We start from the raw sequence: 10,784 nt of genomic DNA, 5'->3' as shown, positions 1-10,784 counted from the left end.
AATTAGCTATTTGTTGAAAAAAAAATGTCAAATTTTTATTTTGAGTGGGTGTTATTAGAATAGATTGGGTACATTCTAAGGAGCTTGAATCTCAGTTTTGGAGTGATTTGGTGAAGTTTTGAGGTGGTTTGAATTGAAAATTCGAAGTAAAAACTGAACATGAAAAATATATGTGTATCACACACACACACACATACACACACACACACACACACACACACACACACACACACACACACATATATATATATATATATATATATATATATATATATATATATATATATATATATATATATATATATATATATATATATATATATATATATCAATTGTGTATCACATGTATATCCATGTATACCTGTGTGTGATACATATTTCATACATGTGTCGCAGAAGAATTTTTTGAACTCGATTTAATTACAAATTTTGATACAAAATCGGTCCAAATCACCTCCAATCTTTCTCAAATTTTGTATATTGACTTATCTATATGTTTTTAATGATGGAGTGCGAAAAACGCGGATGGGTATAAGTTGTGGTACTCTGGAATCATGAGGGGTAAGAATGGAGTGGGTATCCTGGTAGATAGCCATCTTAGAGAGTCGGTGGTAGAGGTCAGGCGGGTGAATGATAGATTAATGACTATTAAGTTGGTGGTGGGTGAGTGTACTTTAAATGTCGTTAGCGCGTACGCGCCGCAAGCAGGCTTGGATGAGGAGATTAAAAGGCGTTTTTGGGAGGAGTTGGATGAGATCGTTCGTAGTATCCCGCCTTCCGAGAGGTTATTCATAGGAGGAGACTTCAATGGTCATATTGGGTCGTCTGCAGGTGGTTATACTGAGGTGCATGGCGGCTTCGATTTCGGGGAGCGGAACGGAGGGGGCACTTCGCTGTTGGACTTTGCCAAGGCATTTGATCTAGTGATTGCAAACTCAAGTTTTCCGAAGCGGGAGGAGCATTTGGTTACTTACCAAAGTTCGGGGGAGAAGACTTAGATTGACTATCTCCTCCTCAGAAGATGCGACAGAAGGTTATGCGAGGATTGCAAGGTTATCCCTGGCGAGACCCTCGCAATGCAGCATAGGCTTTTGGTGATGGACATTGGTATTATGATAAGGAGGAAGAAGAGGACAGTACGAGGCCGTTTGAGGATTAGGTGGGGCGCCTTGACTAAGGATAAAGCTCAGGAGTTGGAAGGAAGGTTATCGGCAATGGGAGCGTGGAGAAGTAGTGGGGACGCAAACACTATGTGGTCGACGAAAGCAAACTGTATAAGGAAGGCGGCGAGAGAGGTGTTAGGGATTTCTTCGGTCCACACCGGTGGCCACAAAGGAGACTGGTGGTGGAATGCAATTGTCCAAGGTAAAGTAGAAGCAAAGAAGGCGGTTGACCTGCGGTTAGTAGGGAGCACTGGCGAGGAAGAGAGGAGAGCGAACAATGAGAGGTATAAGGTAGCTAGAAAGGAGGCGAAAATAGCAGTCACGGAGGCTAAGACTGCAGCTTTTTCTTGTCTGTATGAGGACCTGGGGAACAAAGCGGGGAGAAGAAGTTATTCCGACTGGCTAAAGTGAGAGAGAGGACGGCTCGGGATCTGGACCAAGTGAGGTGCATAAAAGATGAGGACGGCAAAGTTTTGATGGGGGATGACCAAACTAAGAGGAGGTGGCAGACCTACTTTCATAAACTTCTAAATGAAGAAGGGGATCCGGATATTGTACAAGGTTAATTGAGGAATGCTGACAGTCCCCATGAATTAAGTTATTGTAGGGACATTGAGGTCGATGAGGTCATGGAGGCGATGCGTAAGATGAGAAGGGGAAAAGCTATCGAACCAGATGAAATTCCAGTTGAACTTTGGAGGTGTGTGGGTAGAGCAGGCTTGGAATGGCTTACTGGGTTATTTAATATTATACTCAAGACTAATAGGATGTCTGAATAGTGGAGGTAGAGTACAATAGTTCCGTTGTATAAGAACAAAAGCGATATCCAGAGCTGTAACAACTATAGGGGTATCAAATTACTGAGTCATACCATGAAAGTTTGGGAGAGAGTGGTAGAAATGAGAGTGCGAAGGACGGTGTCTAATTCAGAAAATCAATTCGGGTTCATGTCGGGGCGATCTACTACAGAAGCTATCCACCTTACTAGGAGGATGGTGGAACAATACAGGGATAGGAAGAAGGATCTCCACATGGTGTTTATTGATCTGGAGAAAGCGTACGACAGGGTTCCTAGGGAGGTCTTATGGAGCTACTTGGAGGCTAAAGGGGTTCTGGTTGCCTACATTAGGGTGATTAAAGACATGTATGATGGAGCTAAGACTCGGGTTAGGACAGTAGGAGGCGACTCCGAGCACTTCTCGATTGTTACGGGGTTGCACCAAGGGTCTGCGTTCAGCCCATTCCTATTTTCCCTGGTGATGGATGCACTAACTTATCATGTTCAAGAAGAGGTTCCATAGTACATGCTATTTGCTGATGACATAGTTCTAATTGATGAAACACGAAGCGGCGTCAACGAGAGGCTAGAGGTTTGGAGACATGCCCTTGAGTCTAAAGGTTTCAAGTTGAGCAGGACGAAGACGGAATATCTTGAGTGCAAATCTGGGGTCGAGCCAACGGAAGCGGGAGTGGACGTGAGGCTTGACTCTCAAGTCATTCCCAAGAGGGGTAGTTTCAAGTACCTTGGGTTGGTTATTCAGGGGATTGGGAGATCGACGAGGATGTCACACACCGTATAGGGGTGGATGAAGTGGAGGTTATCATCGGGAGTCCTGTGTGATAAGAAAGTGCCACCGTTACTAAAAGGTAAGTTTTATAGAGAAGTGGTTAGGCCTGCCATGTTGTAGGACTGAGTGTTGGCCGGTTAAGAACTCACATATCCAGAAGATGAAAGTAGCAAAGATGAGGATGTTGAGGTGGATGTGCGGGCATACAAAGATAGATAAGATTAGGAATGAAGAAATTCGAGATAAGGTGGGTGTGGCCCCCATGGAGGACAAGATGCGGGAAGCAAGACTCTGATGGTTCGGCATTCACAGGAGGAGCACTGATGCACCGGTGAGGAGGTGTGAGCAACTGGTTGTGGTGGGTACGCGGAGAGGTAGAGGTCGACCTAAGAAGAATTCGGGAGAGGTGATTAGGCAGGACATGGCGCGATTTAGAATTGCTGAGGACATGGCCCTTGACAGGGAATTGTGGAGGTCGAGCATTAAGGTTGTAGGCTAGGGGGAAGTTGTGAATATTTCTACAGCGCACTAGAGTGAGATTAGCCAGTTAGGAGTTAGTTTTAGGATTCTAGTGGTCATCTACTGATGCAGGGCTTTAGCTGCTGGTTATTATTATACCTTCCATCTATTTCGTATTTCTTATATTGCTGCTATTTTATTATGATTCTATTGATGATACTAATATATCGTCTCTTGTTGCTTTCTTGAGCCAATGGTCTCCTGGAAACAGCCTCTCTGCCCCTCGGGGTAGGGGTAAGGTCTGCGTACATATTACCCTCCTCAGACCCCACTTGTGGGATTATACTGGGTCATTGTTGTTGTTGTTGTTGTTGTTGTTGTTGTTGTATATGTTTTCAATGAATTTCAACTATACGCATTGAAAAAGTTCCTTTTTTGCTTATATATATTTGGAATATTGTATTTTTTTTCGTATTTCATTACCTTATTTGCTACCCCATCCATTAAATTTCCTTTCTATCTTGCATCTAATGTTGCTAATCACTCTTAAAAATATGGAAGGTGATTTTTGCATGTGATTCTTTGAGAGAAAGAACCTTATTTATTTGATTTTTCAAGTTTTATATGTGCTTGGCTAGTTTTTATAAGTCTATAATTATGGCTAGAGCTTGGTAAGTTGAGACTTATTTGGGACATTTGTGTAAGTTTTCCTTTGTAAAAACCCATTATACATTAAATAGCACTCTTGTTCTTTTATATTCATTTTTACCTACTTCTTCATCCTTTTCATCTTTCTTGGTGATCTTAAAAGATATCGCTAAAATGGGGTATTTGCATGTTTACTCAATTTTGGGGTTACCATTGAAGTTATATCCACTTTGCACAAAAATTTGCAAGTCTATCCATTTTAGAATCAATTTCAGATTTTTCTGGTATGAAGTTGAAGAAAAAAATTTAGTTCGAAGTGTAATGCACTTAAGTCTAATTAAGTCTAAAGAACAAAAATTGCACTTAACAACAAATAAGCCTGAAGTGCAATAAATATTTTTATCCACTTAAGGTCAAATAGGTATCAAATGAAAAAATTACACTTAAGTTCAAATAGGTCTAAAGTGCAACCAATGTTTCATGCACTTAAGGCCAAATAAGTCTAAAGTACAAATTGCTCAAAAAGAAAAAATTGTTCTTCAAAATTCAACAATCCAATACACGATTCAACACTTAAATCTACTCCAAATGATCTCAAATTTGAAACATGACCTCCAAATATCATAAAGAACAAACTCCAATTATCAATTTGTCAAAAAACAACAATCTAATAAACCCATTTTGCAATTAAGAAGAAGAAAACCTAAGCAGTAGCAAAGAAAGAAGCGCCACAACTAGGGGTGGGCGTCGGTCAGTTCGGTTCGGTTATGAATATTATCGGTTACCGGTTTACAAATTTAATAAACCGATAAGATATCGGTTATCGGATATCGGTTAATCGGCTATCGATCATTATCGGTTCGGTAATCGGTTTACCCTACAAGATAACACAATCTAGAGTTAAGCAATAAAGAGAAGACAATTCACTGGAGTTAAGCAAAAAAAGAGAAGAATTCACATATAATATACCACTCATTTATGCATTTTGTCCAGTGGCCACAACTGGAATAGTACTAATTCTTCAGCAATAGTTGTCCAACTACATTAATAATAATACAAAGTGGTAGCAATTTTACCTTAAAATTAACAAGTCCAAACATATAGTACTAACAGTTTATATTCAAGTTAACAAGACAACAACTGCTCAATCCTTATAGGCTTCACCAAAAAATCAGTGGATAAATACTTATCAACCTGGAACAATTCCCACAAAATATTCCAAGGCATTAGTTGTCTCCTCCGATATGATAACAATAATAGTTGATTTAGAATTTTTATTTCACACAATACTTTCACTTCCACAAGCGTTGAAGCCCTCAAACAGTCCAATATAATATGGATGTTGTTTGTCAAATGTCTAACCTAAAAAAAAGGAACCATAGAGCAATCCTTATATTAAGATGAATTTTGTTATAGAAATTAAAATCCTAATGTATAAGACTAAAGACTAACGCTAGGAGTAACTAGTAAGGTCTATGAAGAATGAAGATGAAGCAACTGAAGAGCGCGACTGAGAAAGAATAGGAGAGAATAAACTGAAGCCCTAGCTTATGTATATACTTAAGGGTAAAGTTGTAATTTTATTAATTCTTATTGGGTTATCGGTTAACCGATTAACAAAATTGGCAAACCGAGGCCCGAACCGATAACCCAATAGTGAAAAACTTCTAAACAGTTACTGAATCGTTAACCCAATAACCCGATACCGATAACCCAATAAATAATTAATGGTTCGGGTTATTGGTTTTACCCGATATATGCCCAGCCCTAGCCACAACAGCTCACTATCATAAAAAATAAACCCCAATTATCAATTTGTCAAAACAACAACAAATATAACAAACCAACTTTGCAATTAATAAAGGAGTAGAAAAGAAAGGAGCGCCACAACAGTTCACTACTATAAAATACCATAAACTATCTTAAAACCTGCTCACAAATATGAAATGCCATGTAAACTCATCGTCACATTTGTTTTCACAATGCCTAAAAAGAAGAAGAAAAAGAAGGAAAATGTTTGAAGTTGTCTGTACTTGTTAAGTATATTTTTTTAAAAAGTTGATACAAATTAAATGAGGTGACGAACTAGGGGCGCCCCGTGAAATTTTTACCGCTAAAATCAGGAGAAATTTGATCAGCTTATTTGATAATAATCAGTTAATCACTTTTGTAAATAAGAAAAAGGGGGTTGTTTTGTAACATACAGCATTGCGTTTTACGGAGCCCTTCCTCCAAAGGCAAAAACAAGACATTATGAATTCGCCATGCTACACAGACTGGAGCTCTCAATGTTGAAATAGTAACTCAAAAGATTTTACAAGCAAAGATTAGTTGTTAATGGAGAGAATAATTGCACTCAAAGAATTGGCACCTACTTGACTATCAACTTCACATAACTGAGCATTTCTACGATTAGGATTTAGGACTGCAATAGAGCAATTTTAGACAAAAAGAAAATATTATTTGCATTCCTACTTTGCCCTCACAAAAAATCTATAAAATAAGAAAAGGACGGTGCAAATCTCAAACGACATAAAAGAGGGATGCAAATGCAATTGACCCAAAAAAAAAATGATCCTCAACAAGGATTTCCTTTGGAAGATTCAAGTGTATAAGTACGCTTTTATTTGCAAGAAACAAGAAATACATTATATGAAAAGGAAACCACTTCAAGCAGTCAAAATAAAGAGGATGTTCATCTTCAGCTAAAACCACAACAGGGTTAATAACTAAAACAGGCTTCCACGCAATCAGAAGTTGAGAGGTTCCTTCAAGAGTCTTTCCATCTGGCGTGCCCTAGTCCTTATCGACATGTCAAAAACTTTCTGCCCAAATTCAATCACAAGCCCACCAAGAATGCTAGGATCAATCTGTACAAGAATGGAAATAACATCATAAGCAGATGCAATCTTTATTGTTAAGAATTTACCAAATAATTATCAGTATCATAATGTACCTTCTGTTCAATGTTCACCTTCTTCCCTTTTCCCATCACGTCTTGCAATGTCTCCTTCAATTCTTTCTCCTCTTCGGGAGGAAGAGGCTGGGTAAAGAAAACAAAAGATACAATAATCAGATATTTAACTACGAGAAAATAACAAACTATGACAACCAGATAAAGTAACATATACATCCTACTGTCCAAATTAAAATCTCGTGTATCATACAGCAGTTAACCACCCAATCCCTCAGGGTGCAAGAGAGACTGGCAAGCATGAAAAAATTCAACTCAAAGTATCAAGCATTACATTACTGAAAATAATGAAGGGTCCCCACTAATAATGATTATACACATTGAAATATTAGAATAGAACTACCCATGGTACTAATTACATTGGATGTCATTTTGTAGTCACATTAAAAGTGCAGATGTAATGACTTTTAAAGCAAACTGCTAAGTAAGAAAAACTGTAACGACACTATCTTTCTGCAGTAGAAAAGAGTTGCTTCATAACGATCTTCCAAGAGTCGCCATAAGCAGTTTATAAGCAAACTTCTTGCTTTCATCCTCCTAATTTGAGTTTCAATTACTCTTCAAAGAACGATATAATAAATACCATGTCGAAAACAAAGTTCATAGCCTGGCCAAAGTTTATACGAAGACCGAAAGATGAGGATCCAAATTCGAAATCAAACTTGTAGTTCAAAATAGGTGAACTTACAATAACAGTTGTTACAGTGGCTTTAAGCTCCCCCTTGTGTGCCATGGTTAACTCTGCAAACCTTTTTGCTATGGCATCAATATGTTTCAGCCTCCCATTTTCGGCCAAAACAACTAGAAATGCACAGGTGAAAGAGAACGTGTCAGACAAATATAAAGTGAACATAAACGGAAAGAAAATACTACCTGAGCAGATTAATAAAGCTGAAATACACGTGCTTAGATACCACATGACAATAAGAAAACAAAGAGATGAACGATGAAATTAGTGGTTGTTAAGCTCTGATCTTTAAATCAAACATAGAAACCAATGCAGAAAAGGCAACAGTAAGCCAAAGTTCTGCCAAAATGAAATATAACTTAGCAGCTTATGCTGCCAACGTGATAAGTGATAACGAGGAAGAACTATTCCTGAAGCAATGAAACAATAGGAAAAAAGTGGAAATTCCCATGTCACTAGAAACGATAAAATGACAAACAGATACCAGAATAAAAGAAAAGTTCAAAATAATTGTATTTGCAGTATTGGCTTGAGGAAAGCATGATATAGACAAGGGTTAATACAAATAAGTTGTAAGGTTTGCAAATTAGCTTAGGGGAAGGGATGCTGAATGATGATGACCACAACTTTACCACATTAGTTGAAATGGTCAAGGTCAAGACTTGAGTTGACATTATTGTTTGGTTACCTCATACGTGTTTTTGTACAACTAAAGAAAACTAAAATAAGTATAATAAAATACCCACATGCAGCTTAGCATTCAGGGAATAAAACAAGGATTGAGAATGCATATGGTTATACCACTATAGCAAAAAAAAATATTGCCATAAAGATCATTCTACCATAAACATATATATATAGAGAGAGAGAGGGGCCAGTTGTAGTTCAATGTGAAATTAATCTTCTAAATTGTAAAAATGAATCCTACTAAATAAAATTAAAAGGAATGTATCTTCTGGATTGTCTTGTTTAGTCAAGCATTAATCTGAAGGGGTACAATGTTGAAGGGGTGAAACTACAATGCGAATTTCCTGAAGATATACACCAAACTAATCACAACTCACGTACTCCCTTCCCCCCAATGGAGTAAAAGAGAACACCTGAACTGATAACAGAGGAAACCTCAGCTTCCAGTATGAAGATGACCATGCAGCTAGGAAAATAAATACCAACAAATAGCGACATTGAAGAAGAATTTATAATTTGCTAGTAAGATTATCATCGATTAAAGGAACTTGCATCCTCTAAAACAGAATATAGACACCAAATTGATGCGAATCTTTGAGTTAACAAAACAACCAATCTACCAGGATCAAAATCTTGAAGCAGAATCTAATTTCAAAAAATGAGAATCTGTTTATTTATGGCATCTCTATTTGTTATTTAAACCAACAAATCTCAAGTTTAAAAAATGGAATAGTAGTATTTTCTTTTAGAAATAACAATATAATTGTATCATACCCAAGAAGTTCCTCGTGAGATCTCCAAATTTAGCCTGTGCACAGATGTCACTTATGGCCTTCACTCTTGTATCCGTAGGCACAGAGAGATCCTTCATAAACTGAGAAAATTTAGGACTTTTCTTTGAAGCCTCAATAAGGTCCAAAATCTCAGACTCAACCTTCTCCAATGCATTAGCTTTTACAGCTGAGATGTACAAAGCCGAGGCGTAATTTCCAGAAACCCCATACATCGTCACAGGAACCTAAAACACCATAGAGAAGCAAAAGACGGCAATAGATGTAAGACTCGCATTCCTTGATTTGGTAAGAGTATCCCTTTCTTGGCATCTTTTAGGTTGAAGACAATATGAAAAAAAGGACATGATGTAATTGCTTAAAGTGACAAAGATTGATACATATTTCGAATTTAAACTTAAATTCACACACAGGAAAAGAGAAGAGCAATCAAGACACATTTGAGATATCATGAGGCAAAATCTAACAAAAGGACTTTCGAGATATCATTTGAGATATCATGAGACACATTTGAGATATCATGAGACACATTTTGAGATATCATGAGGGATTCAACTTGAAACTTCAGAACATTCACCACTCTCAAGTAAGAAAAACTATCTCAGAAACAGATATTACACACACAAATACAACAACAATCTCATACGATTTACTAACCTTAACTTTTTGCTCTTTGGCTGGGGCAGTAGCATAATTCCTTGACAACTGCACAAAAAATGACAAACATATATTAAAAAAATGAACATAACATGCCATTTTACCAGATTTCAACATGGACATTTTTAACAGTCCTGTGAAAAGAAAAGCGATTCAGCAAAAACTTCAAATGGGATGTGCTTAAGCACTGTGCACATCCAAAGATTTAGTTCGCGTGTAAATAGAACAGAACTACAAACGGTTCCAACAGGATATTCAATAAGAGAATCACACCAAAATAGTGGACCCTAAGCTGCAACAATACCATCTATTTCCTTCGATTTCATTTTTAATTTTAAAAGAACGAAACGGTTTGTTGTGACTTCATATATATAACCCAATAACAACATTCAGCCATTTCACATAAATAAAAATATATAATTTCAAGCCAAGAATCATTTCAAGAATCTAAAATCAAAATATAGATCAAAGCAAAATCCAACAATCTACAAACAAATCAGCAATATCGAAGACCAAAATTAGGTCTCATCTCTGATAACAATGAATACCTCAGGATTGGAGAGGAGGGAGGGATAAAAAGTCGATCTTGAATCGGAGCAAAGGGCTTTGCGGAGGAGAGGGACCGTGGATCTGACTCGCCCTGCCATTGCCATCGCAAGAGAATTTTTATCTTCGAATCCGGTTTGTTTTCACCAGAGATTAATAGGCTTTGTACTGTTGAAAATGGCGGAGTGAGGGTTAGGGGTAGAGAGTCTCGAGGAGGCTGTGATTTTACTCGCTTAACATTTCACAACCTATAACCTAAAAGGGCATAGAATTTCTATGCTACCACTAGCATTCAGTGACACGTGTACCCTTTTTTCTCTTTTTTCCGGTTGTAATCCTTATTTTACTTTCACATAGAGGAAATGTGGATGTTGTTCTAATTTGAGAAATATATAGTATTCCATCAATTTTAATTTAGATAAAAATTTTGTAAGGCAATAATATTTACGTGACTATATAAGCTTTTCATTAAAGGTAAAGTGAATAGAATAAAATATTTAAAATTAATTATTTTTAAATATAAAAATATGTTATTTTTTTAATAGACTAATAAGAAAATTGTGTCATTTTAATTGAAACAGAGTGACTATTTCTTTGGGAAAA

General features: G+C 37.1%; 3 protein-coding genes across 3 annotated transcripts; 2 read left to right on the top strand and 1 right to left on the bottom strand.

The window, feature by feature from the left end:
* Window positions 1–1,076: 1,076 nt before the first annotated feature.
* On the top strand, window positions 1,077–1,574 carry LOC138873172 (uncharacterized). The gene has a single exon (XM_070151614.1). It carries the CDS (start codon window positions 1,077–1,079, stop codon window positions 1,572–1,574), a length of 498 nt encoding a protein of 165 aa, XP_070007715.1.
* Window positions 1,575–2,110: 536 nt separating this feature from the next.
* Window positions 2,111–2,464, top strand: LOC138873168 (secreted RxLR effector protein 78-like). Its single transcript, XM_070151610.1, has one exon. It carries the CDS (start codon window positions 2,111–2,113, stop codon window positions 2,462–2,464), a length of 354 nt encoding a protein of 117 aa, XP_070007711.1.
* Window positions 2,465–6,446: 3,982 nt separating this feature from the next.
* On the bottom strand, window positions 6,447–10,548 carry LOC104210943 (ATP synthase subunit O, mitochondrial). The gene is made up of 6 exons (XM_009759916.2): window positions 10,184–10,548; window positions 9,636–9,683; window positions 8,962–9,205; window positions 7,501–7,613; window positions 6,795–6,881; window positions 6,447–6,708 (listed from the first exon to the last, which is right to left on the bottom strand). Exons 1-6 carry the CDS (start codon window positions 10,286–10,288, stop codon window positions 6,589–6,591), a joined length of 717 nt encoding a protein of 238 aa, XP_009758218.1. The 5' UTR covers window positions 10,289–10,548; the 3' UTR covers window positions 6,447–6,588.
* Between the last annotated feature and the right edge of the window lie 236 nt (window positions 10,549–10,784).

Source organism: Nicotiana sylvestris, chromosome 1 (genome assembly GCF_000393655.2).
Source record: "Nicotiana sylvestris chromosome 1, ASM39365v2, whole genome shotgun sequence".
Taxonomy (NCBI): Eukaryota; Viridiplantae; Streptophyta; class Magnoliopsida; order Solanales; family Solanaceae; genus Nicotiana; species Nicotiana sylvestris.
The sequence above is the reverse complement of the archived record's forward strand: the minus strand, read 5'-3'. Positions and strand labels throughout refer to the sequence as shown.